Raw genomic sequence first — 27,889 nt, 5'->3', positions numbered from 1 at the left:
AAATAACAATAAGAAAAACACATTTTGAGTGAAGGACTAAAACTATACAGGGTATTTCTTCAGAAATATTAGTTAATTTTGGATAATTTATAATATCACTAGGCAGTAAAGATTAGTCATTAATTTGTGAGGCTTTTATTTTGAATTACAAGACCGGAAGTTCTAAATTTCACTGTGGCTACCTGAGACTGTTCAGTGCCCACATACTTAACAGAGGAATGCAGCTCTCGTAGCCAACTATACTGTAAGTATCCGTTGTTGAATTGCCGACACATTTTATTTGGTTAAATATGTACCTTTCTGACAATATTTACTTGTTGTTAATCGTATATTTTACAAAGTGAAGTCACAAATTGCGAGAGCCGGTGTTTATACAGAAGGTTAGCTAGTTCCCCGGTTAGGCTAGCGTTAGCTTTCCTCCGTCGCCAGGATTTCCTGTATTTGTTCCTTTAAAACAGTTTGTATTCCTTTAGCACTGAAAAGGTGAACAGGCTGTACCTTTGTCCCGCTTTTCCCCTTTGTGTTTGCTGCAATTAGCTCGATCTCTACGCTGTTTTCATTAATGATAATCCACAGGAAAAAATGTCTCTGCTGCCTGCTTGTAACGCCTCTCAGCATCTTTTACAGCAGTGTGGTATAAGCTAGAATCAGAAATACTTTTATTTTAACCGTGTTTTTTTTTTTTTTTTATAGACCTCTCACAGTGGAAAGGTTTTCAAGGAATAAAATGACAAATGCTCGGGAGTGTAGCTAAACCCCAGTCCCTTTAATTGAGTCAGAGATAGCTAGTCTAGGGAGGAGATGATGTAAGTAGGACTGGTATGCGGGGGTCTGACATCAGCCAGAAAGTCTCTGAAAACTAAAGCTGTGTTGACTCGGGCCAAATAAGGAGGGAAGAAGCCAGGTAATAAGAGGTGAATATCCCTGTGGGTGGAAAATGGTAATTTTGGCTTACAACAAATACTTTTATTACACGCTAGACCCACTCACATGGCATTGTTTTGGTCCTTTTGCTGTTCTCTATTGGGTTTATATCTTTCTCTTTTTCACTGCAGTAAATCTCAAGGCTTCACTCCCATCACACCATGGCTGGCTTCAGGCAAGAGGATGTTGAGTTGTATTATGAGATGGGAGAGGAGCTGGGCAGGTATGTGATGCTTATTTATTGGCATTTCTGCTCTGACAGAATACATTGTGTCTGAAAGCATCCAGCTGATACCTCTACATACAAGCACACTGTTCACACTGGGCCTTAACATATGTCTTGGGTGTTCCAGTTGCAGGATAACAGCCCTATATACCAGTTTCAGGGCACTCAAAGCACATTAATGATGCTTTTGGATCTATTCATTTAACATGTGTTTGAAGTTTATCAGAGAGTCACCTGTTCACACATTGTCTGTTGTTTTGTGTAAATACAAATTCCTACCTGATGGCAATGTAAAACAGTTTTTTTTACTTCGTAGTGTGTACATAGCATGACAGTACATTTTCAGATGTAAAACAAACCAGAAGTTTGTTTAACAAAGTACTAAATTGCAATCGTAGTTATCTTTTCTAGCCATAGGAAGTGCACAAATGTCTGTTCTGCTTATTAGTGCTTGTAGTTTTCCATGAATAAAGTCAAATGTCAATGTGGCGTGTAATCAAATCACACATGATTGCTGGAGATGTTCTCTAGATGCATTTTGATGCCAGGTGTAAATTGCAGTCCATCTAAAACTCTTCATCTGAACATGGCCAAAATATCTAAGTATGAGTCAGCAGCATATTAAATATCCTTTTACACTGTGGTAGATAGTCTGTGACTGAATCATCACATTTTACAAAGTTCAAATCAACACTTTACCTTAGCTATTTTCTTTCTGCAGTAATGCAGCAAAAGCATGACATCACTGCTTCTCAATGTGCCTTTCCACCTCTGCTGTGGCGTAGTGTCTTGAAAGGAGAGGGCACTGTGTGTGTGTGTGTGCTCAGATAGAAAGGTATTCAGGCATTAAATGGGAGAAAATTAAATTATCTGCACAGACATGCATTGTTAAATGCTGTCTTCATACTTGCGCGTTGGTCTTATTGTTTTCATCAATGTTTTTTATTCTTTGCCTTTATAAACCACATCCTGCCGGTTGCCATTATTTTTGTAATAAAACTATAGATTACACACATTATATGTTCATTATATTTAATGACACTAATACGTATGGTGCTGTGTTGACCATGTGCCATTTTTCTTTCAGTAGCTTCAGTATCACATGTCAGTTTTAAGCATCTACCTTCTAACAATTCTTTTCACTACTAACTATATTGGTATTGGTACTTACATAAATTACTACAACAATCACTGATTAACTATTATCGTCAAAAGTAATAAGTTAAGTCCTATATACTTGTGAAAAAAAATAGGGGTAAAATTATATATTACATGCACATCTCTGTTCTCTCTGTCCTGCAGTGGACAGTTTGCCATCGTTCGCAAGTGTAAGGAAAAAAGCACAGGTGTTGAGTACGCAGCCAAGTTCATAAAGAAGCGGCGGCTGTCATCCAGCCGACGAGGGGTGAGCCGCGAAGAGATCGAGCGCGAGGTCAACATCCTGCGGGAGATTCAGCACAGCAACATCATCACCCTGCACGACATCTTTGAAAACAAGACAGACGTGATCCTGATCCTGGAGCTGGTGTCGGGAGGAGAGCTGTTCGACTTCCTGGCTGAGAAGGAATCTCTGACTGAGGAGGAGGCCACCCAGTTCCTCAAACAGATCCTAGACGGCGTTCAGTATCTCCACTCCAAACGCATCGCTCACTTTGACCTCAAGGTCAGCAGTCTGTGTGGTTAAGACCACGTGTTTGTGAGGCTCAGTCGTAAATGACATGTTGGCGAGAAGTTAAGTTAAGGTGTTAGAAGAAGTTTATGTTGTACTGTAAGCAGCTGACACTTCTGTGTTCACAGAGGTTTTTCCATCTGTAACACAGGGCAGGCACACTGTCCTGCTGCGTGTGGGGAAAAAGTGTGCAGACTATGGGTAGGGCAAAACGGAAAGATATATATTTGGCTGATGATTTCTGTAGAGTTACAATGATTAATCGATCCATTGATTAGTTGATCAAAAGAAAATGAAACAGAAACTATTTTTATAATCAATTTATTATTTCAGCCACTTTTCAGGTAAACATGTTAAACATTTCCTTCTCAAATGTAAAGATTTGCTGCTTTTCTTTGACATATGTGAAATACGCTTTGCTTTTTGGACTAAGCAAAGATCAAGATGTTACTTTGGGCTGTAGGGAGCTTGAATTGGTGTTTTTCACCACCTGCTTACATTTCATAGACTAAATGAATAATCAAGAAAGTAATCAGCAACAGGAAGGAAAATAATCTTTAGTTGCAGCCATGGATTTTTGAATAATGTGATGATATTGTGGGGATGTGAGGATATGATCAGCAAACAGATGAGTTCAATGCTCATTCCAGGCAATGACAACAGTCAAATAATTCAAAAATGCATAATTTAGTTGTAGTTCATGTTTTAAGGCCAATTAAAAACAATATTATAGCTGTATCAAAGCTGTATCAAGCTATATCAAATTGAACTTTATTTCTATAGTACCCATCATACAGTGTAAAAGAAAATATGTAAATATCCAGATATTCTATTACGCAAAATCCCAAATGTTACTTCTCATAAGACAGTTTCAGTATCATGTTCGTACATGGTTGAGCTCTCTTTCTGCTTTCTGCCCTGCTTTCTGGCAGGTCTGTGTGAAGCATTACACTGCTATTAGTTTCTATAGTCCTACGTTAAATTGCCTGGATACAACCCAGTGTCAGATGAGATGGCTCTGACAGGTGAACAAATGGACAAACAAACTTTAAAGTGTGTCTTAATATTTACATTACACGTGTGCTAGAAAGGTTTAGTGTGAGAGGGCTATGCTCTAAAGAACACATTTCTAAAAATGTGTAATGTGTAATGTGTTAAAGGCGTTACTCATGGTGACAAACCCAAAAATAATCATTACCTGACACGGTATCGTTCTCAGCTCTATGGAGCTTTTTAGCATCTTGTTGTTTTTCAAGCCCACAAATTGCAAACTTTGCTCTCATTAACCTCATTTAGAGACACAACTAATTGTTTACAGTGGAAAAAAAAGATAAACTCTGACTCTACCTGCTCAGCAACAATCAGCAGACAAGGAAAGTTGACATGAACATAGTGGAGCATTTAGCAGCGAAAGATCAAAACATTTCCCTCAGAGTTGATGAACCCTAAAGGCAGTTACATATTACATACATACTTAAATTCATCAGTTGGACACAAACGTGACTCAGACTCGTGTCTGTTCAATGTATAAATAAGCAACTGTTTGCTAATGCATTTGCCATATGAACCCAAGTGGCCAAAATATCCATTAATGCAGCTTTAATCTAAGATCAAGGGAAATTAAGCGCCCCGGTAACATGTTCTTGGCACTCTGTGTACATGTGTACAAAATGAAAACATTTCCTCTTTCTCTCACTGCTTTATTTTTCAGCCTGAGAATATCATGCTGCTGGACAAGAACGTCCCCAATCCCAGGATCAAACTGATTGACTTTGGGATTGCTCATCAGATTAAAGCTGGAAACGAGTTCAAGAACATCTTTGGAACGCCAGAGTTTGTTGGTGAGATCCTGTTTTTCCTCCTGTGTATCATTTCACACAGTTAAAATGTTCCACTTTGAAAATCCTAACTCAGTATTTGTGCCAGTTTGTGCCCACGCAGGCAAGTTAGGCAAACCTTGTAAGTGGAAGTGTGTTTCTGATCTCCACATCTGGTTTGAATTAAAGTGTTCATTCCTCTGTGCTTTACAGCGCCAGAAATAGTCAACTATGAGCCACTTGGGCTGGAGGCGGACATGTGGTAAGATGTGAACATGTTTGGTTTTTTTTTTTTTCCCCCCTCTGAAGATGTGTACCCACACATGCGACAGTTTCCACTCATGTTTGGTTCTTCTCTTCTCTGCAGGAGCATCGGAGTAATCACATACATTCTGTGAGTAATGCTTCACATCATGACAGGTTGTTGTCATTTGTAGAAACAGAAATCACTTCAATACTCCTCCATATGTCATCTAAAGCAAAGCCTCTGTCTGTGTTAGGCTGAGTGGCGCTTCCCCGTTTCTGGGTGAGACCAAGCAGGAGACCCTGACTAACATCTCAGCTGTCAACTACGACTTTGATGAGGAGTATTTCAGCAATACCAGCGAGCTGGCCAAAGACTTTATACGCCGTCTGTTGGTCAAGGATCCAAAGTAAGAATATCTTATCATTTAATGCCACAAGGAAAGGAGAGAAATGTCTGTTCATATGAACATATGAGAGTCTAAACTCTAATGTTGATGTCTAACTGGGTTATTTTCTTTTTCAGGAAGAGAATGACAATTGATGACAGCCTTGAGCACCCCTGGATTAAGGTGGGTGTTGTATTTATATCTGATTTTACAGTTTGCAGTTCAACCACTGGGCTGTCTATTCTGTCTATTTTTAATCATTGTGTTTTTTTTCTAATTAAGTATTCTGAAAGTGCTGAGAAATGAATCCATGCTTATATGTCTACATGACTAGATTATTATAATTTTGCCTCAAGCAAAGAGATATACGTCACTGTTCTATTGTTCAAAATGCTGCAGCCCATCCTCTAACAAAGACATAGCACAGGGAGCACCTTACTCCAGTGCTGGGCTCTCTTCATTAGCTTATTGCAGAGTTTAAAATTCAATATAAAATTATAACTATTACCTATCAGGCTCTACATGGGCTCTGCACAGTGAAGCCCCTATGTTTATGTCTGAATTGTTGCTGTAGGTAGTGTATACGTTGGCTGATAAGTAACAAGAAATTGTAGTAGAGGAATGCCAAAGATATGTTGCAGAGAGCTGCAGTTGAGCTGTTGACTAATTGCAAAAAAAACCGAGGTCAGAACATATCTTGGCTGCAGTTCTTTGATAAATCAAATGTAAGAAATGAATATTTACTGATAAATTGTTATCAGATTTTTTTTAAAACTCTCAAACATCAGTATCAGTGTTGGCTTCTAAAAGCCAGTATCAGTCGGGATGTTTTATTAAATTACTGACCTTATTTCAAACTGCTGCAATTTTCCTCTCCAGGTGATTAAGAGGCGGAACGTGCGTCCTGAGGAGAGAGACCACAAGCCTGAGCGTCGACGCCTGAAGACCACTCGTCTGAAGGAGTACACCATCAAGTCCCACTCAAGCATGCCACCTAACAACACCTACGTCAACTTCGAGCGCTTCTCCCAGGTGCTGGAGGAGATCGCAGTGGCAGAGGAAGGCCTCAAAGAGCTGGAGCGCAATCAGCGCTCGTGCCAAGAGGATGTGGCGGCGCTGCTGTCCATCTACGAGGAGAAGGAGGGTTGGTACAAGGAGGAGAACCAGAGCATCTCCAGCGACCTGAGCCACATTCGCCAAGAGCTGCAGCGCTCTCAGGCCCAGCGCAAGAAGTGTCAGGAGGATGCACGGGTCACCATGCAGGCCGCCAACATCCTCAAGCGCAAGTTCGGGCGCCTGGAGAACCGTTACGAGGTCCTGGCTGAACAGGTGGCCTCTGAGGTCCGCTGGGTGGAGGAGCTGGTCAAGTCCATATCTGCAGAGAAGGATGGGCTCAGCTCCAGCAGCATGCCCTGAGCTGGGCTGATGTCCAACAATGACATTTTCACTCTCAAGTATCCCCCTGCCCGTCTTCTCTGCATGCGTGCAGAGTTTGAGTGGGTCAGTTGTCATCATAAGCTATGCTGCTGCTGCCCATCGGGAAAAATGTTCCGCCCTTTTTATATCATGCTTGAGAGAACCAGCAAGAAGCAGAGAGGCAATATACTGAACCCATTCCCCCACGAAGAGGCTCATTCCTGTGTTTTATAAATTAATTTATAATTTTAGTGATTTTACGTACTGTAATTCAGCTGCATCATAGTTAACAAAAATATTTGCAAGCTACATTGCCGTTTTTTTGCCGTTATTGGTATCGCAGATGGAGAACGCATTTGTTTATTTTTCTTACCCTGGTTCTGTTTTTAGAAACTAAATTATGTCTGAAGTTTCTAGTGCTTTAAAGTCATAGACATCTGCATATTTGCTCCAGTCTCAGGTTATTGGCCAGTTTCCGTCACAGTATACATCTTAGTGTCAGGTTTGCGTAGAAGTCAGGGCTATTTATTTATCCGGTTACGTGCATTTCAGATTTGATTGCAGCTGACATTGAATTTCTCTCATGTGTCGGGACTGAGTGTCAACTGTAACGGATGCAATTAACAAAAACCCAGCATAGAAGATTTAGGGTAATGGTTTGTTTGGCAGGTCTGTTATTTCCAAATTCCATTAAAGTTTCATGGGAAGTACCTTAGCTTGGTAATCGGAAAAATAGACACACTTTGAGACTGTTGCTTTAATTATTTCAATTCATTGTGATATGCAGAGGAATTTCCAAGAAAGATATTGCTCCATTTAAAGCTCAGTAAATATTATTTAATCATTTATTTATCATTGGAAACTGTATCCTTAGCACCAAATAACATGGTTCTTTCCAGGAAACTTCGTAGGAAATTATTTGGAAATGAATCAGAATTTATGGACCTGTAAAATAAAACGTTGCCATTTGAGAATGTATAAACCCATCTTTGCAGTGCCTGTAAACTGATCGACCTCATTGCCTCTGTGAGCACTCATCCCTTACCGAGTTAATAACATTTCTATCACATTGATATCGCTCAATGTCTTAAAAGCAACAACTTTTGCACAGTAGCCTTGTAAACCAAATAGTGTGCATGGAAACTTACTGTATCTCTGTTTTTCTGTTCTCTTTCACACCATCCCTGCACACTTAAAACATTCCATTGATGCGTTTCACATCCAGGCAACACATTCCCCATGTATAGCATAGAAAGTATATGATATAGTCAAAAGTATTTTTCAGTAGAGAAATGTACTCATTTGCACTTAAATAATTCTAGCAGTGTTCCAAAAATATGTTTTAAATTGTCTCTAAGGTGTAAGAAAGACCTGTAAAAATGAAACTGTCTGGGTTTATTTCAAATAAACAAAGTTATCACTGTAACAAAGTCTGACTTATGTGTTGTTATTGTGTGAATGGGAACTAGCCTCACTGTAAATTAACTGTCTTTACTCTGTGATAGAGTGTACTTTATGTAATCTGTTGTTGCACAATGTCACGATGCAGGCAACACTTTATAAAAACACTTTATGTTCATATGACAGAATAAAACCTACAAAAAGAGTTGCAGAGTTATGCTGACAAAAAATCGTTTTGTTGTCATAACATAAAACTGCCACAATTTCAGCTTTTACCAGCTTATCATTCTCTAGTACACACATTTGTAAAGTTAGTTTTAAATATCTGGCCTGCCGGGAATCCATCCTCTTAGCTGAACGGATATAGGAGAGGTTTTTATGGTCAGTCCAAACAATGAAAGGCTGCTCTGCCAGTGTCTCCACTCCTCTGAGGCCGAAACCACTGCTCGCAGCACATGATTGCCCACAGCATTACTATGCTCTGCTGGGGAAAAGCGCCAAGAGAAAGAGGCACAGGGGTGTAATTTAGAGCCTGTGCTGGAGCGTTGGTATGGCATGGCGCCCACTCCCGTTTCTGAAACGTCCACACCTACAATAAACTGCAAGTCGGGATCGGGATGAGTTAACACTGGGGCTGAGGTGAAAAAGCTGTGTCTGCCTCAGGTTGGAATCAGTGAAGTTTTCATCTGCACCTGAATCCACCAGGGCCAACAGGTGAATGCATTCACTGCTGAAGGGAAGGGTGGTGTTAAACTCCACATGATGATAGAGGTGGAGGTGCAGCTCATCGACATCCCCCCACCGCAGTAAAGGCACCGTTTAGAGCTCAGGAGATGCTGTTGCTCAGCAGGACTGAGTCAAGCTCTCTGCATGGGCTCATCTGGAGAAGTGGCTGGTGAAGAGCTGAAGGACTGGCTGTGGGTGGGCCTGACTCTCACTTGCCCTTTCTCACTCTGAAAGGAGGTCCCGACCAGGGGCGGAGAGCTCATCCTTTATGTTTTCAGCTAAGCCATTAAACAAAAAGCACCCTGAAGAGAGGTCTCGTCCAACTCACTCTCTGAAGGGAGTATCACCTTAACAAAGACTGGCTCTTTAGGAGGCAGAGCTGAAGCAGCCTGGGCCGAGGCAGGCGGCGGTTCAGGAGTGAAGTGACCCTCATTAGCAGGTGGGGGATTAGACAGGTGTCCAGCAAGAGCACCCTGTGAAGCGAGTGCTCGGCGGGTTGAGTCTGTGTTCACTGGGGCCATATTGGCCAGAGTGATCTGTAAGGTTTGTTTTAAATATATCTGGACTGGGAAGCAGACGCAGAAACTCAGCGGCGGTATGAGAGGTGTTTTAATAGCGAAAGGAACGAGGGTGAGATGAATGGAGAGATGAAGGCAGGCTGGAGTGGTGAGGTATGGTGAGCGTGAAGCAAAAGGGAAGGAGATGGTGGAGACCGGAGATGGCTGGAGGTGAACTGCATGGTGGAGGTGGTTAGCAGGCAGCAGCTTGAGGGAAATGGAGGATGGTCGTGGGGTTCAGGAGAAACAAAGTGAAGGAGGAAACACACGATGAATAACTCCAGTAAACATATGTTGAGCAGCTGAGAAAGTTTCTACCAGCAATCTGGTGACGAGCGAGACTGGATGGAGTACTTGAACTGTAGGTGATGAGTGGATTGCAAACAGGTGTGGGGAGCTGCCAGAGTCAGGAGGCACACACACACACACAAACTAGTTCACAGACAGAGGAACTGTAAGAAAGTTGCTAGCATGAGGCCTTACTACCTATAACAAGGGAATTTGTTCAATCACATCAGCAGCACACAACCCTGGCTCTGCCCACATCGACACAGCTGGTGATGTCATCCACTTCACCATAAAAACTGCAAACACTGCACCCGCAGGCTCTCCTCCTCTGGATGCTTAAATCGTGCCTCCGCTCTGCGTACATGTACTCAATGTGACACATTGAGTACAGAACACGGGATGTTCCGTGTTGTTTCCCATGGTTACACGTACATTAAAATCACAAAGTTTTAATTAGCACTAAATACTGCACATCACAGTGGATCTTTGTCATTTATGTCCTGTCAGCCCTAACTCCACTGGTCTGCACTGATACCCACAGCTGGTCACATCTCTGCTGTGAACTGGGATCAGAATAACTACCAGATTCCAGTTTCTTTGCATCTTATCACTTATTGTGATACATTTAAAGTTCTTTAAATCTGACCTCTGGTAATTCCCCTCGTGTTTTATTGATATAAAACACAGTTTTTTTACACAGGCCGATAAAAGAAGCCACCGCCAATGCTCCTGACAGACAAAGTGACAAGTGACAAGGAAGCGACGCCCTCTCTGATGACCTGAGAGGACTGACAGAGTGCATTTTCAATTTGATCCCAAATTAGTGTATAGACATGTAAATGTAAATGAATGGACTGAGGGGGCAGTTTGCATATCGTATTTAAATATTGTCACAGTAGAGCAGGTGAAGTCTTTGAAGATGAAATATCAAACAGCTTTTTAATTTTCAGTGTAATATGGCCATAGAGCGCCCACCAGTATGCGAAAATGAAAATGCAAATTGGATCACTGTGTTTTCTTTTTAATTCTTACTTAAATAAGACATCCTGTGGGAAGTGGGGTCACGTGACACAGGTGTGCTGACTGGGCAGCTCACACAGGCGCTTTGAGTTTTATTTGTTCTGTGTCCTGAGCTCACCTTTGTTCCTAAGTGTGTTGAGTGAGTAGGTCATTTCATTATATTTACTCAAGTCATGTTTATTTTGTTGTCAAGAAGTACATCTAATCTCCTTGGTTAGTTCCCACGTGATTTTATATTTAAAGTCAGAATGTATTGTTGTACCTAGAAATATAACCACTCACCTGTAACTACTCACACCTGACTGCAAACGATGAAACACTTTGAAATGGAACCTGCTGACTGCTTCTCCAGTTTTGCTCATATTCATTAAGCCAAATCCAGTGTAATCCAAGAACACATACATAAGTGAAAAAATTCATTTTCAAGTTTACATGAATTTATATTTTAATAAAGTCCCCTAAAGGCCTCTAAAATGACTTTAATATTTATCATTTTAGTCTGTTGTTTTTCTGCCCCAGATGCTTTGAGGATGAAACACTACATTATAACCGTGGATTGTGCATTTAAAGGAATATTTGTGAACGTGCAGCACTCAACTTTAAAGTTACAGACCAGAGGGAGAACCTTCAAATGTGTGATGTTCCAGAACAACGAATAGTTAAATTAAAAAAAACTGAATTAACAAAAAAATGAGTTTTTCAATTCTTAAACTTTATACTCAACTTTATATTCTGCTTCAGCCTGAGCCTGTTCACTCACTACCTAACACATAAACTGTTGACTTTTTTTTTTGCTCTCTGTATTGTTTGTATCACGTATGATGACTACTTCTTTTAGAATATGACATTTGAAAGCAATATATATATTTATGTTCATTTTCTGCTGTATTAGTTCCATTCGCACTCAGCAGCTCTTAATGTGGGTGTTCAATTGAAAAGGGCGATGCAGTTCCTGCATTGCACATTTTAATTTTGTTCTGATGAAATTTGATTGATATTTTAGTGAAATACACAACTGCTGATAACTGTGTGGCCCTGTGTTGTCCATGAGGGAGCCTGGTCCTTGATTTCTAGCTTTAGGACAGACTGTTTCCATATTAACTGTCCTTGGGCACAGGAATAATATGTGACATTTAAGACTTTTATTTTGTCAAAATTGCTTTCAAATGGTTGAACTGTATATTTATGAATTGTGATGATAATTTGTTAGTAACTTGAGCTTCATGCACAGCTGCTGTTGGTCTTTTACCTTCACTTTCTGCTGCAGTTTATGAACTTTGAACATCCCTCCACTGGCAGCTTAAGTTTATGGATTTAGTTTCACTTGCAGCTGATGTTTTTTCTGGACTCTTGCTTCATGTTTGTTGGTTCACTGTGTGTGTTTGTGTGTGTGTGTCCATGAGAATGTGGGTACTCAGGTTGTGTAAATATCATTTAATAAAAGAACAGACATGTAATCTGAATCTGTCCTACATCTAAGGGAAGGGTCAGCATGGGGAAAATAGCAGGAAATTCACAAAAGCCATTCCTTGTTATTTAAGACTACAGGTGACTGCAGTCAATGGAGAGGGTAAACCGGAAGTAAAATGAAACTGTCAAAATAAAAGTGACATTTAGGAACTGCCAGGAGAACAAGGCGCTTTGCAAATGGACTGGTTACCTGTAGGTTCAGATAATTTTTTTTTTAATTATTTTTTTTTATGTTGAAAAATTTGGTGAGCAGCAAACATCTTACAAAAAACTCACACTGTTAGCTTTACTTCTAAATTTCACTTTCACTGGCTGCTCTCAAAAAAATTAAAGTAAAAACAAATGTTTCTCAATATTGTATTGTGAAGAGCTGCCTAAAATGTCTGGGTTTGCCCTGCAATTGAAAGTCATTTTATTTAGTATAATCATGTGTTTTCACAGGGATGCCAGAATCCACCTCATGGTAAGACTACACCCCTTACTCACCTGTATGGGCTCAAATTAGGGTCAGTAGTATTTTGAGCTTGCAAAGTGATAATCACAAATAATTCCAATGCTTGTAGTTGTAAATCAACCTTTGTAAACCAGTAAAATAAATCTGCATTAGAAATGTCTAGTTTGTACATGTGAAGCAATTGTGCATGTGTAGATGAAAGTTTTATTTGTTTAAAAAAAAAAGACGTGTGATTAAAGTCTGAAGAAATGATGTCAGTGGTGAGGTAACACAAAGGCACTGAATGATGAAGTGCTTTTGCCAACGTGTGTGTACAGATACAGAGCAGAAAACTGCATGTAAAACTCAGTGCTCAAAGTTCCCACACTGTGTGTGACACTGAAGTTACAAGCACACATTTTGACCATGTTTTTGAGCAGAGAGCGGTTGGTTGTGTTCCCCTTGTCAGCTTATCCAACGCAGACCCTGGTTCACGCCCATGCCATCATCCATCTCAAATCTACGCCTTTCAGGATCTGCGGCAGCGATGAAGGCATCAGAATCACCTGCCCTCTGATTGGACTCTGCTTTGTGATTGGACTGTCATTTTCCAATCAGACTCAGGTGTAAACATGGTTAACATTCTACCTGTAACTTCAATGTCACACACTGTGAAGGAACTTTGAGTGTCAGCTTTTACAGTTTTCTTCTCTGTATCTGTTCACAGATTTTGACAAAAGCACTTTGTCTTTCGCAGTATCTTTGTTAACTCACCACTGATATAACTTGTTCACAGATTTTAATCACACCCTTTTTTTTTTCTTACAAATACAAATCTACATGAACAATTTTTTTTCACATGCACAAACCCGTTGAGTTTATTCACAGTCTTGTTTTTCTTAAAGTATATGCTAAATGAGGTTTAACTTGAGGATTTTATCAATCATCTTTTGTTAAGTTCTTAGAATGCTTCAAAAACATTTCATAGTCAAAAGAAGAGCTGATAAAATATAGTACCACACCTTATGGTTGTCCAAAACCAGCAAGAAATGGTAAGTCATGCGTATGACCACACCCAATACTTATCAATTTCAATGATTTTGAAATTGAAAATGTAACAGTAACAGAGGGTTGGATGTATTGCCTTATATAAAAAAGACAAAATGCTGCTCTGCCAATGTTCTAACTGTCCTGGTTATTTGAATTACTTATCCACGACATAAAGTGTCGAAAACTATCACATCCTTGTGCTGGACTCAGTACAGCATTTAATTCTTTAGTAAAAGTATCAAGCAGGCCCTCTGGTGGCGATGTATCAAAATACATGACCCATTTAAAAAGGTGCCTCTCGTTTGAATCTCACGCACAAGAGCAGGAAAACATTTATAAGAATCTGTACATTAATTTCATAAAGGTGAAAATTTAGGTATTATCAACAACATAGTAAAAGTAAAACAATGTTTTCTAAGTGTTTTTATTTGTATATTAATTATGGCAATAATACAATAATAAATAACAATAAATAATGTTATCAGTTAGCTTTCATAATTCATTACAACAGCTTGCTGATGATAAATGTATCAAACTCCACCAGCAAGATCTTCAGCAATATTCTGTTTTGTAAACTTGCACCGCATCCTGTATGAAATATGTAAATGTTTAGTTGTTCTCTTTGTTTACAAATGATACAAAGAACTTTTAAAACCATTTTGAAACAAATGGATAACTGGAGTCAAATTGCTACAATCACTACAACAGAGTAACCAGAGGTCACAGAAAGAACTGTTCATCTTTGTGTTAAAATCAGCTGTGAGAATGAGCGGACTTCAATCTGAAACCACAGCTGGAACAGCTGGAGGTGTCAGCAGTGAAATCCTTGGCAGTGGTCTCAGGACTGCAGTCTGTGCATTTCTGATGTCAGTCCAACACGATCCACTCTGTGCAGCCGACCACGAGGACAAGCCAGATGAGCGGTGCTTCCTTGTTGTCTCTGCAAAGGTGGAGAGTTTAAAAGACCATCGTTCTGTTTTTTTTCCTTCCATCCTTGGAGAGCAGGAATGTTCATTGTTTATGCATCTTTCAGAGAGTTAATGTGGGCACAGATTTTCAGTGCAGGCCCCAGTTTAAGATTCATGGTGCTGACGAGGTGATCCTCAGTGAGAAGCAGCAGGGCCTGCCCGTCTATTTCCTGGGAGCGAAACTCTTCGGCTACATCCTGACCTCCTGGAGAAAAGAGAAGATAGAAGAGATAGAGAATGTGTCCCCTGTTCATTTTGATGTTGGCAGATATTTGCAGACTTATTATGATCTTTATGTGACTATTTATTAGGGCTGCAATAAATTATTATTTTCATTATCACTTTTTCACTTTGAAGAAAAGCAACAAATTCTCACATGAATCTTTGGCATCTTTGGTAGAAAAATACCTAAAATGATCCATCATCAAAATAGTTGCCAATTAAATTTTTTGATCACCTCATCGATCAATCAACTAATCATCACAGCCCTTCTATTTATGTTTGAGTGTAAATATCAATCTTGTACAACAACACAAGAGCATGGAGCAAGGACCTGCTCCTGCGTTTGTGGGGCAGTTTCCTCAAAGCTTCCTTTGCTGTTTTGAATTTCTGGCTTCATTAATTTGATGAGGGGATTCAATTTACAGCCGTGAAGGCAATAACAGCAGTTGTGTTAGCTATATACAGAGAAAAAGCTGCTGAGCTTGCTTTGCATCTACATACATTAATTTAAATATATCAAATAAGCCAAGCAGCAGTGCTCTCTTTTTCCTGTATATATTTTTTACCATCACATTGTGAATGAAGACTTTCGGAAAATATGCCCAACCACACAACAAGGAACTTCTGAACTTAGTTTAAATGACAGTTGTATTTTTTTTTAAGGATTCCTAACTTTCTAATCTAAAATAAAACATACTTTAAAAGGTGTCACGGCACTGAGCTCTGATTAGTTGCTCTGTAATGTGCAGTGCAAAACGCATGCAAATGGCAACTTTAATGTGATGCAGCTATTAAGCTGTATTTCCTCTCTAGATTCTGCCTGTTTTGCCACAGAGGTCATTTTTCCTTTTTTAATCACATTTTACAATGTTTTTTTTATAACATAACAGGAGCATTTTGCAGACTTTCAAATGCACACAATACTTGCACTGAGCCTCAGTCAATTAGAAAGTATTTTTCCTCATGATCATGTGGCATGTAAATCTGAATATTATGAATATCTATTGAAGAAACTGTAACAGGAGAGAACAGTAAATAGTAGGTAGAATTATTGAATTGAATTCTCATTAACTTTCTATTCTGATACACAGTATGTGGCCATATTCTCTATCTTAACATCAGTACCTGGCAGAGAGTTGATATAAGAAAACACTTGTTCCACGTTCCACTGCGATGGACAGCCGACGTCTTCCTCCCCGTCCGAAATGCTGATCGTCTCTGGATTCCTCTGCTCTCTCTCCTGGTCTCTCTCCCGTTCTTGCTCCCTCTCAGCCTGCTTCCGGAGCCTGGTCTTCATGGGAACGGGAGGCTCCTCTTCTTCCTCTTCTTCCTCCTCCTCCTCCTCCGGCACCTCCTCTTCCTCCTCTCTCAGTGAGCTCTGCTGGGTCTCCTCTGAACCACATGACCCATGAGCCTGTGGAGTGCAAAGACATTATCTTCTGTTTTGTTTGTTTTTTTAGGGTTACACTATGTTAGTTATTTTTATATTTAATGTAACAGTTTAATGATGTTTTTCAAAATAAATGTTACATTTAGAAAAAGGTAATGCATAACAGGGTTTTCGCTAATGTTGCACGGTGGACCATTGCCTTAGCAACTAACCCTGAAATAATTTCATTAGGCTGGGTTTTACTGGAGATACAATACATTTTGAGCCAGGTTGACTCTTCAGAGATCAGCAAGGCCGGAGGAAAATTTGCTTTTTTTCCTCATAGTTCAATGGATAAATTCTCTCTCTCTTCAGGCCTCCTAAAATGATTCAAAAAAAGATGAAAAAAGCCTGTTCTTCAACTGGTCACAACTGGAAGCTGTATGCCACCCAGTGATGAAGGTCACAAGTAGCCATTGCTTCTTTTGAGGTGTCACAAGCCAGAAAGGTTAGGAACCACTGTTACAGACTCTAAAAACTGTCCGTAGACGCATTAGGTTCTAAAAACACAGCACTCACTGAAAGGACCCTGGGCTCTTTTTGAAGTCATGTGCTGTTAAGTACAATTTTGGAAATCTAGTCACTGGAGTCTCCTCCAGAGCTTTGTTCCTGTCAAATGTGGCTTTCCCCCAGAGAGCAGCTTGTCTTCAGGACCAGTGATCCCTGCAGCACTTCTGTATTTTCCTGAATGCATCAGGTCAGTGATATTAACTGACCTGTCTCAGGAAATGTTCTCTGGAGGCTCCATTGACTCTGCTGGGGGGTCGTCCTCTCCTGCCCATTGGCCTGTGACCCCAGCGCCCTGCTCTCAGCATGGTGATACGCTTGGTGCAGCTCACACTGAACCTAAACACACAGAGTCAGTCACTAAATATTAGATTAGCTTTGTACTACGTGTAGACAATTAGACAGGCATTAGCCACTGGGTACTGAGCTGATGGTCTGCACCTGGACTCAGAGCGTCCTGCCTTTGATGCCTGATGGAGACTCAGAGAGACACATGGGAGTGATTATACACTTGAAACTTTTTCTTCCCAAATGGAGCTTAATGGACTCCAGATGTCAGATGATGTGTGTCACCACCACGACAACAGGCAGCTTTTTTAACTCGTCTTGTGTGGCAGACAAAATAAACCTTATACATCATTTTTAATCTTTATTTATACAGGGAGAGCAACACCATGCTTTTTCATTCATGACATTAGAACCAGTCTTTTGTTTGCTTCTGAGCACACTTTCTCAGCGTGATGAACCTGAAACAAAACACTAACACTGAAACGAGGCGAACACAAAATGCTGCATACGAGCTGCATAATACAATATCCAACATTATCAACTGCTTTAAAGGATAAAGCTGGCATTTTACTGGCGTTTTTTCTTTAAACCAACCCCTTCATATCTTCAGCCCCGAGCTACAGGTTGCTACTTGAGGTATAGATCTTTAAAAATACATCACAAGTTCAGTAATTAAATTTCTTCATAAATATTGTGTAATTTACTCAAACAGCTGGGAAATGTAGTTTTAAGCAAATTTTACTCCAACAGCAGTAAGCAGTCTATTTGTTGGGGAGTATTTTCGGCAGCAGATTAATACATATTTGGTGCTCTAGTGACCATTTCTAGCAGAAGGATGGAGTTTGTGGCATTAAATCAAAAGAAACCTAAAGTATGTGCCTTTTCAATTGTTTTAGACAATAATTAAGCTCTATAGCTCAGAGGAATAAGATATACCAGGCTTTGGATCCAAACACAATACTTGCTATTACACTCAATCAATCGTTGTTTTTGTTCTTCTCTGGAATTTATCGACAACAACAAGCACAGAATGTTTCCTGATGCTTGTTGTTAGTAAAGTGTAGTATCCGAGAACCAGAAATGTGCTTATCACATCTCGATGTGTGAGTGATTTATTTACCTTCTGACACACGTCATGGAGCAGAAGCGTTTGGAGCGCAGAAACGTCTGAGCATAACCTCTGCTCCCGCAGTATTCACACTGCAGCACACCTGCCACACTCTCCCCCAGCTCTGCAACTTCAGAGGACCAGCTGTTAGTCACACACACACACACACACACACACACATATACGCCCCCACGCTTACGCCCCCACATACACACAGTCCTCACCATCTGCTGCAGGCCCATCATTTTCCATCTCAGAGTCTGTTGAATCTGACTGGTCAGCATCCAGAGGACTGTCCTCTGCTGCTGCGTCCCCGTTGCTGTGCATCTCCTGGGACTCTGGAAGTGAGGCTTGCTGGTCTGCAAAGAGTGAGGAAGGACCCACCTGCAGTTAAAAAAGAAACACCTTACATACTGATGTGGGCAGACATGAGCAATGCATAGCTACAGATAGGGCGCAGTTCTTAAATGTAATTGGATTACTACATTATATTTCATTATGTCTTAATTCACTGTGGCACTGGCTTGGTCTGGAATAGATAGGGAAATAGAGGTGCTGGTGATATTTGGGATTTTTTTCCCTACTACTGCACTATCCAATAAAGGCATAAAATGCCCCCCCAAAAAATGCAATTTACATTACAAAAACATTTCAGCATCAGCTTCAACTTTAACTACAACCTCCACCTCTGTCTGAAGCTCATTGGTGCCCTGAGTGACTGCTTTTGTTGCACCTCTGGTGGACATACCGGGAACGGCTCCAGGCCCTCTCTGATGACGAAGCCCTCTACGAGGTGTGTGAGGACGTGGGTTGTGAGTATCCTGTCGGGGCTTCCTGGGAGAGTGGCAGGGGCAGAGGGAGGCTGGCTGGGGCCTCTGACTGCGGTAGGAAGGATGGGAGGAGGTAGAGGAGGAGGTGGAGGGGGCGGGTTGCTGCAGTGGCTGCTGCTGCTGATGGTGGTGGTGGTGGTGGTGGTGGTGGTGAGCTGGGTGGGCTCCTCTACCTGTGGTGACCTGATCACTGAGTGACTGGACGTGATGGGGGATGAACCCCTCACTGAGGGACAAGGAGAGACAGTTAAACTGAGGTTTATTTCCTGGTTTAAATAACTCTGACCAAAGTTGCCATGGAAAATGTATCCCTACAGACTAAGCTGGTCCTGATCAGTCTAGTTTTCTAGTGTCACTGAAACACAGTGTTTTCTCTGTGACGGTTTTTCTTCACTCTGTAAACATGAGTCTGTTTGCAGTACATGCAAATGTACATCACATTTAGGATGACATGGGATGCACTTAATTGCATAATTAATATCTGAAGTCACGTCTCTCTCAGTTTTAAGTATCTGCACAGGATTCAGTCAACATCTGTGCTTTTACATCCACTGCAGTTAAAATAAAGTTAATAAAGAACTTTAACGTATGGCTATAGCCTTACAGTATGAACTATGTCTTCCCTAAGTGTCAATTATACACCCAGAAATCTGTTTATTAACAATGTAGGAAATGGCAGAGAGCCAATGTGAAGGTATTTAAACAGTATTTTAACTATATGCTGGTTGTTATGTCACAATATCCAACTGAAAGAGAATTCAAGTTTCTAAAAAAATGCCAAATGTCCTTTTCAGCACTAATTATACAAAGACACGGATTTGAATCTAGTGTCATGGTTGCAAGCAAACTGAGTTCATCTCTACTTCTGACTTCTTTGATTTGTTTACTGCAGCATAAATAAATCAGTAAAATAAAATTTACTCTTCCTATGATATGTTTTACATTTGTTGCTTTTTGGCCATGAACATTACTGTTTTGCCTTAACATGTCTCTTTTCTTCACTGTGAGCTGATAAACCAGGCTTAACTTAGTCTGCTTATATTGGCTCCATACCAGCGTTATGAAACACATCAATCCAGGTTCAGATTTTCAGATTAAGTGCTTTATGTGTCTAGTGAGCAGAGTTTGTAGAATTACAAAGGATTGTACTGCATCAATTTTTGGTTTATTATATTTTACCTGCACCATTCTGCTTAGGAGACACAATGAGAGACGCATGGGTCCTTTCTCTCTGTTGACCTGGAGAACATTCATCTTTCCTCTCCTCTGAACTCAGTCCATTCACTTTGCACGTTTGCCCCGACTGAAATTCAACCCACAACAAAACTGTGGTCAAACCAACACATACTGAGAACGGGCGATCTGCAAAGAGGAAATGGTGACTCACCGATGGAGTTTCACTGCGTCTCACTGTGTGTACTTTCAGATCAACAGCCACCGTCTGAGGAGGAGGCAGGTTCTGGTAGGGCATCTGCACCAGGGCCTCAGCTACAGGCAGCTCCTGCTCTGTCAGCAGCACCTGCCCCGACTGGACGGCCACAGCCTGGACCGAGTGCATGGACAGCCTCTGGAGAGAGGCTGGGGGGTTCTGGGGGAGCCTGGGGAGGACCAGAGGCGGGGGAGGAGGCGGAGGCTGATTCTGCACTTGCGGGAATGAGGTCCGGCGCTGCGGAGCGGCCACTAGGGGAGGGGGCTGAGGCGGAACAGTGGCAGCTGGGACTGATGCCTTAGCTGATGATGCAAACGCGTTGGTGACAGATCGAGAAGAAGACGATGAATAAGACGCAGAAGAGGGGACTTGGGGGTCACCATTGGTTTGCGACAGGGTGCTGGGAGTGGTCAGTCTTTTGACTGAAAGAGGAAGAGGGCTGGAGTTGGGTTCTCGGGGTGCCACCCTGAGAGCGATGGGCTGGAGCTGTCTGTGGTTGAGGGTGCCTGCTGTGGCCTGCTGGAGGATGAGCTGGTGGTGTGCCACCCGCTGGCCTGATGGACAGGACAGCTGCTGCTTGACCAGAGCGTGGGTCTGGACTGGAGGGTAAGCTGCAGGGAGAGTGATGAACAGAAAGACATGAGGAACGAAAACTAAAAAATGCACATAACAAGTGCCTCTTTTTCCAGGCTTATCCTGAAAGTAACTGCACCTGTCACAGTTCTACAAAGGTTCTTGGATTAAAACCTTAAGTTCAGAAAAATGATTGAGTTCATGTGGTGCAGAAAATGTAATAACAAAATATTATAGTATAACATATTGGCTAATATGTTATATTAGCCAACATATGTTATGTTGGCTAATATATGTTGTTTTCACTATTTCAGCTCTGGGGAAGACCCCATATGTTTGGAACAGGTCAGTGTCACATCTCTTTTCTGTATATGTATAGTGTCCTCTGCAATATTTCTTTTTATCTCCAAAGGAACCTTTAAAGAATAATTTGACTTTGATTTTGAGCAGAATGCATATTTGTTTCCTTGCCAAGAAGAGATGAGAATATCCCTTTAAAGTTCCCTGTATCTATTGCATGTAAAACTGACTGAGCACCTGGTGTCTTTTTGTATTTGATATTTCACCTGGAACACAGTTTTCCCCTTCAAAATACTCTAAAGATCTGTCATTGTTTAACTGAAAGATGATGAGGTCGGCGCCGAGCAGCTGTTGGAGACAACATATCAAAAGAAAAGTAAGTAGTACTGCATATCACAAATTATCTGGTGATATGCAGACTGGGTGTGTTATTAGTATTGTTTTCTCTTCTATACTATATGGAGGCTTGTTGCCATCTGTTAAACATACTGTGTAGACAGCACACAGGGGTTCATCTTCACGGGCTCTCTAGTAAACTTTCCTTTCAGCCTCAGTATTTAAACACACTAACTCACCTGGGGTTATAATCTGGGGTCCAGGCTGACCTGTTTCAGTTGAGGTGTCAGTCAGCTGGTTGGTCTTTAGAGCACAAATTGACATCTTGGACAAAGAGGCGCCTGAAGACAGGGCTTGGGACTGGGCAGGTGGCTTTAAGATGACACTGTGGGCCGTAGCTAAAGCTCCAGGCAAGTGGGCATGCAGAGCCAGATTCTGCACCTGAACGGATGCAAATAGAGTCACTGTGGGGTTGACAGCCCTGGCCCACCTTATCCTTTCATGCTACTTTTTTAATGGTCCCACTAACATGCATCAAAATCCCAAGCCGCATTTTACCTTTAGTATTTACTAGATATCCTTTAATTCTGCAATGTAGCTCATGCACAAGGTTAGTAACATCCTGAGGTCTATAATATTGTGGTCTTGTGGCATGCGTGGCTAATTCTAATTCTGTGCCTGCCAAAGTTTGTACCTGAGAGGAGGTAGGTAAGGAGGAGCAGGAGGTGACAGCAGGGAGGTCTGACTGAACTGCAGCCACTGGGGCTGCAGGAGTTAGAATAAGCTGACAGAGGAAAACGCATTCAGTAAAAATAGAAATAGGGCAAATGAGTCATGCAGTTTTGAAGTACCAGAATCACCAGGAGCTTGAGATTTTTGAAAAGGTTTGTACCATCTGAGTTCGAAGGTACATCTGGGCCTGGTTACAGTTGGTTGGTCGGTTTCCCAGGAGCATGGCCTGCTGGGATATCGTGGTTGCGGCAGCAGCAGCAGTGGAGTTGGATGTCTGGGTGCGGCCAATCAGCTGGGCTGCCACCGGAGATGTTGGTAAAGTGATCTGGATTCAGGGAGGCATGGTGAGGAATGTTAAAAAGACAGAGTCTGAGGTTAATATTTGTGGTCCGCTTGATGAGAGTGGTTACACAGATACTTACCGAGCTTTGAGAAACACCGGCAGGTTGAACCAAACTGCCAGTGGATGAAGAAGGAGACTGCCTCTGACAGACTGAAGCCTGAAACATATTGGGAACACATTATACTTTCCCGCTCTCTCTCGCTCGCTGTCTTTCATGTTAAAATGGCTCTTCGTGCACTAACACATGACACACACACACGGCAAACACATGGACAGTGACCTGCTGTATGGTGGCCAGACTCTGCAGATGGGGGGTGTGCTGGTGCTGCTGCAGGGCGGCTGTCTGCAGCATGAGGTGCTGCTGCTGAGCTGCGTACATCTGATGCAGGTACTGGGCCGCCATGCTCTGAGGTCTGTGGATGGCGTGCTGGATCACCTGTTGGATCATATCACAAAAACATCGTGTATTTTAAAAATGAATTTTCACTCCACTGTATGCAGCACAATGCTTTCATTTTCTGAAATGTCTGGTTTGCCCTTATTGCACTGACCAAATTAAGTATTTAGAGCAGTTTTTTTAATCATTATCTCATGTTGGGAATAAAGTATTGGTAGAAAAATTCATAAAAGGCATTTTTATTTTGATGGACAATATTGGTCATTCTATCTCCCTCAAATACAGAACAGAGGACACAGAAATGTGTGTGTGTGTGTGTGTGTGTGTGTGTGTGTGTGTGTTTCATGAATTATCTAGACAGCATATCAATCTATTGAAAAAGACAATACATAAATGCTATACAGGGGACTGTTTACTAGACAGCCTGTTTTTCATATTACCAGTCAAGTCGAGAAACACATACAGAGGTCCCAGGTGCTGCCTATTACCTGAATTACCTTCCTGCCAAATGAAACAATGCATGCAAAGGTCCAAGGTACAGTCTATTGCCTGGATTATCTTCATATCAAATTGAACAATGTATGCACTGCAGTGGTCCCGTGTATGGTCTATTGCCTGAACTACCTACATGTTGAATTACACAGTGCATGCAGAAGTCCCAGGTACCATCTATTGCCTGGAGTGCTTGCCAATCAAGTGAAAACCTCTTTGCAGAGGTCTCCGATTTTGTCTGTTAGCCTTCCTGGACTAGCCACCTGTCATATGAAACTACGTGTGCTGAGATCTGTGGCACAGTCTATCACTTGGCCTGTTAAATTAAATAATGTATACAGAGGTCCAAGGGTTTTATCTGTTACCTGGACTGCCTGACAATCAAGCCAGATAACGCATGCAGAGGTCCCAGGTACTGTCTGTTGAATTAAACATGCAGGTGTTCCGAGGTACAGTCTATTCCAAGTGAAAAAAAAAAACCCTATGCAGAGGTTTCAGGCACCGTCTATTACCTGGACCGCTTGTCTGTCTGACGGGATGATGCTGAGGGAAGCGGAGGGCGCCTGGATGCATGTGGCGCCGCTGGAGCTGACTGTTGCCATAGTGACGGCAGCTGATGTGATGGGGGTGGTGGTGGTGGTGGTGGTGGTGGCCACAGTCCTATTAGTGTCTGCCTGCTTCTCTCCCGGGCTCTGCCTCTCCATCTCCCAGGTCGGGCACAGATTCAGCGGTGGGAAAACTGTGTGGAGACAGAGCAGACATTCATTAACGGGAGGCGGTTAAATACCATCACCCCCTGGATCAGCTTCCTTTGAATAAGGATCAGATGTTTTATTGTTGAGCAGTTTTCTCTCTCACTCTGCCGCAAGATCTTCCAGGGAACCGAGTCTAGACAAGAGATGATAAATGATTGAATTCAAAACATCCCATGCTAACGTTCAGCTATGTTACTTTAATAAAGGCTAGAGCAGGCAGGTGTTTGCATCAAACCTCAAGGACGCTTGGTTTTAAGGGACCTCGTCTAAATTCAGCCTGTTATTCAGCCATAATCGACAGATATCTTTTTGCTCTTGTTTTGAAAAAAATAAAAAATAAAAAATTGATAGATTGCACTGCACCCCATACCTCAATTAAAGAATCATCTCTTTGGGCTTTTTCAAGGTTGTAGTGAAAACATTTTGTCTATTTGAGGTAGTTTGACTGAAATAAACAACATGGAAGAGATCATCACTTTATTTGTTATAAATGGGGAAATATTGTATGGCATTTCAGCTAAGTTCAGTTCAAAATTTCCATCCAAAATGCACCCAGAGAGTAGCTATATAAATAAAGATGAATATAAACTCACATATAACAAGATAATCCATCGAACAATAAGATCCTGGTTCATCATAATCTGTCATAAGTAAATGTGCTGATTGTGGTATTTATGTCATCCAGCTTGTCCCCATTTCTTTTACAGCCTATTGGTGTAAAAGTGCATGTTTAAAAAACGGTTAAAATAAACTCAACTTTGTGGCTTTCTGAGCATCATACTTCTTTTTTTTCTTCATGGTCACTTGAATATAACAGTCATAGTTTAGCTTATATCATCAAATTATAACAAAATACACAAGTTAGAAACAGACGATAAAAAAAACACAACATGAAGAAAACAGATGGATTTGCTGTATGTACATTGCTGTGTAGACCTAATGAAATGTATGCAAAAAGGTGAATGAGTCATTGAATTGGTTGACTGATGGGTATTCAGGTTATTTTGTACCTCACACACATCTGTTAAGAGAAAAACAGACAAAGGTGCTACAGTGCTGCAAGTTTTGGGTTTTTTCCCTCAGATGATAATGACAATAATTATGACTAATATATTCCTATAGTAATAATTAAATAATCTCGGAGAGCTAGCCTCAAATAGTAAGATTCTCTGTCGTATTTCACTGGAATGATCACTGGTGGCTTACACCTTGAATATTGATTGCTTTTTTGCTGCAGAGCCGGTCCTGTCTAATTGAAAGCAGGCACGGTATTCTCGATAAACCCTGGACGATCACAGCATCAGGCTGATCTTTGATGGACTGTCCATCATTTAGGGTCATAAATTCAACAAATCAGGATGCCGTTCCCTGTCGGTCTCAGACAGCGCTTTATGCATGCACAATCATTCACCTCTTGTCGGCGGTACCTGCCTGGTATTGAAAGACACGGGCCATCAGGAACTGACCATACCCCGACACATTGTCCCAGTCATCAAGCCTATTGATGCGCCAGTACCGTCTAAAATGGAGATTTAAAAAAAAAAAAAAAAAAAAAGAACCAGACGGTGCACAGCAGGGCATTAAAAAAAAAAAGCCTTGACACAGCACCGCTCGCAGTGCGGGAGGACCTTCCACAGCCGGGGAGTCCGCCGCCGCCGCCGCCGCCGCCGCCGCACTCACTGCGCGGAGAGTCCCGGGGATGTCTGTGCTTTCATTCGTTTTGAATGGTTTTTCTTTAGTTAACGTGATGAAGATGATTCATATTAGGCTGTGATCGCTCACTGGAAAGAATGTAGAATAAGTTTTGTGAGAGAACCACCTTTGATGGTCTAAACGAGGATTATGAGTCAGAGGACTATTAAAAAAAAAAAAAAAAAAAGCAAGACACAAACCACTGATTTCAGTGAAATTAGTCAACCATGCAATATTTCTTCTTGTGGGTGAAACATTTGTTTTACTTTATTGTGATATGAAGCAAGAACAGAGGAGCCATTTCATTTTATTTAAGTAAACTAAAGAGAGCTGAAATTGTACGTGCAAAAATCTTAGCATCAAAATAAGTATTTGGTACTCATCATTCGCTAAAGTAGTCTGTCTTCTTGAGAGTGTTATACTATTATATATCATTAGATCACTGTTACTGATGCATTAACACAAGAAGCATTTGAAGGGAAGGGACTAAGGGTCATTTTTATAGGCTACTTCATGCATCATATTATATAGATTATGTGTCGCTATTATGCAACAATATAATCTACAAAGTGACCTGTAAGTTTATAGTTTTAAGATAAACTTAGTCGAGTAAAAACGACCTTAGCCCATTTCACCCTGGACCTTGTGGAACAAATCCATGTATTTTTGTAAAGTGCATTATAGAAATATATTCAACAGACAAAAGGGAAGTTGGAGCATCTGCACGTAGTGTGACAAAATAAATCTTGTAAGCAACTCGTAGATGTTATGTTAAAGTACATCCTTTCCATGGGCATTATACAAAATCCTCCCTTCGTGGGTTTTCTAATGTTAAATTTGTGTTGAAACTATTTCAGAGAGGTGTTGATTCAACTTTATGATAATTTATGAAGCTGTTTTTGTGCTGCTGTTGAACGGTGTTGCATTAGTGTTACTGTTATTTAGTCTCCCCTCGTTGATACACTCCAAGAGTGATGGACAAAATAATATAGTACCTGTATTTATCATTGCAATTCAACAGCATCACAAACCAGGACATATCCTCCAAAATGGCCATACAGTCGAATCAACACCTCTCTAAAGCAGTTTCAACAAAAACTGCACATCATAACCTTCATGAGTCATTGCAGGACTGTTGTGTTAGACTGTATTAGTTTTTGCTATGGGTACAAACCAAATAATTGCAAAATGAGGCTGCATCTATGCAACAAATTGACTGATCAGGTGGTATAGTGGATTCAGGAATATTAATAGCCTAAGTGAAAGAAAGAAAGTTCTTCACATTTCAGTCTCTCTCTTTCTGCTTGTGTTTCTAAGAGGAATGAAGCATAAAGAAAAAAAGGACTAATATTAATATTTAAATTCATTGTTCGATGCTATTTTTGTAATCTATATGTACAAGCAATTAGCCTATTTTAGTTTGTAGTTATGTGCATATTTTCCCTTCTTTCTTTTATTTTATTAATGGCATCCCTCTTTCTTCGTAGGATTAAATAGGATTAAAATTTAAATGGAAAAAAAAATTTTAGTTTTTAGTGTTGCTGTCAATTTTGTTGTTGTTATTTCCGAACCAGAGAACTTCAATGCGCAGTATGGCGTGAGGGTTTATAGGATGTCCGAGCTCAGATTGAACGTGAATGCAGCACTTTACACATGCGAAAAGCTTGAGTTGGTACAGTCGGAATATTGGCCAAGGACATATTTAACTTTATTGAGATACATATCACGTTACATTTGGTTTGTTACATTTTGTGAATTATACATGTATGTGAAATTGCGCATGTAAATGTTTTAACGTAATATTTATTTAACGCGAATGTAACATGTCCGTAAGATGCCAAGTTATGCGCCACCCCAAA

The 27,889-nt window shown here is 41.0% G+C and overlaps 2 protein-coding genes across 7 annotated transcripts; one reads left to right on the top strand and one right to left on the bottom strand.

Annotated features, from left to right (window-relative positions):
* The first annotated feature begins 155 nt into the window (after positions 1–155).
* dapk3 (death-associated protein kinase 3) lies at positions 156–8,114 on the top strand. Of its 2 annotated transcripts, none has more exons than XM_071491771.1 (9): positions 156–244; positions 1,056–1,147; positions 2,453–2,813; positions 4,531–4,660; positions 4,850–4,898; positions 5,004–5,030; positions 5,137–5,289; positions 5,406–5,451; positions 6,148–8,114. In XM_071491771.1, the coding sequence occupies exons 2-9, from the start codon at positions 1,086–1,088 to the stop codon at positions 6,682–6,684; spliced, it is 1,365 nt and encodes a 454-aa protein (XP_071347872.1). In that variant the 5' UTR covers positions 156–244; positions 1,056–1,085; the 3' UTR covers positions 6,685–8,114. The 2 variants fall into 2 exon arrangements, with proteins under 2 accessions (XP_071347872.1, XP_071347873.1); XM_071491772.1 differs by lacking the exon at positions 156–244 and adding an exon at positions 760–914.
* Positions 8,115–14,045: 5,931 nt separating this feature from the next.
* phc3 (polyhomeotic homolog 3 (Drosophila)) lies at positions 14,046–25,914 on the bottom strand. 5 transcript variants are annotated; one of them, XM_071492440.1, is made up of 15 exons: positions 25,770–25,914; positions 24,096–24,322; positions 22,975–23,130; positions 22,774–22,851; positions 22,512–22,676; positions 22,314–22,403; positions 21,859–22,060; positions 20,369–21,021; positions 20,161–20,284; positions 18,900–19,207; positions 18,376–18,535; positions 18,164–18,281; positions 16,965–17,094; positions 15,945–16,233; positions 14,046–14,802 (listed from the first exon to the last, which is right to left on the bottom strand). In XM_071492440.1, exons 2-15 carry the CDS (start codon positions 24,285–24,287, stop codon positions 14,648–14,650), a joined length of 2,820 nt encoding a protein of 939 aa, XP_071348541.1. In that variant the 5' UTR covers positions 24,288–24,322; positions 25,770–25,914; the 3' UTR covers positions 14,046–14,647. The 5 variants fall into 5 exon arrangements, with proteins under 5 accessions (XP_071348541.1, XP_071348544.1, XP_071348545.1 ...); XM_071492443.1 differs by having other exon boundaries at positions 18,164–18,275; XM_071492444.1 differs by having other exon boundaries at positions 21,889–22,060.
* Positions 25,915–27,889: the final 1,975 nt, after the last annotated feature.

Source organism: Trachinotus anak, unplaced genomic scaffold (assembly GCF_046630095.1).
Source record: "Trachinotus anak isolate AG129_WGS33_773 ecotype Australia unplaced genomic scaffold, CSIRO_AGI_Tana_v1 ptg000012l, whole genome shotgun sequence".
Taxonomy (NCBI): Eukaryota; Metazoa; Chordata; class Actinopteri; order Carangiformes; family Carangidae; genus Trachinotus; species Trachinotus anak.
Note: the sequence above shows the minus strand (reverse complement) of the source record. Positions and strands in the feature narration are given on the sequence as shown.

Bases quoted from the DNA above. Each gene is read 5' to 3' on its own strand.
- dapk3 (XM_071491771.1), top strand. From the start codon at position 1,086: ATGGCTGGCTTCAGGCAAGAGGATGTTGAGTTGTATTATGAGATGGGA. The intron at 4,899-5,003 runs GTAAGATGTGAA...TCTTCTCTGCAG, and splicing joins GGGCTGGAGGCGGACATGTG to GAGCATCGGAGTAATCACAT. The intron at 5,031-5,136 runs GTGAGTAATGCT...TGTCTGTGTTAG, and splicing joins GGAGTAATCACATACATTCT to GCTGAGTGGCGCTTCCCCGT.
- phc3 (XM_071492440.1), bottom strand. From the start codon at position 24,287: ATGGAGAGGCAGAGCCCGGGAGAGAAGCAGGCAGACACTAATAGGACT. The intron at 21,022-21,858 runs GTGAGTTAGTGT...CTCTCCCTGCAG, and splicing joins ACCCCAGATTATAACCCCAG to CTTACCCTCCAGTCCAGACC. The intron at 18,536-18,899 runs GTATGTCCACCA...TTTTAACTGCAG, and splicing joins AGGGCCTGGAGCCGTTCCCG to GTGGGTCCTTCCTCACTCTT.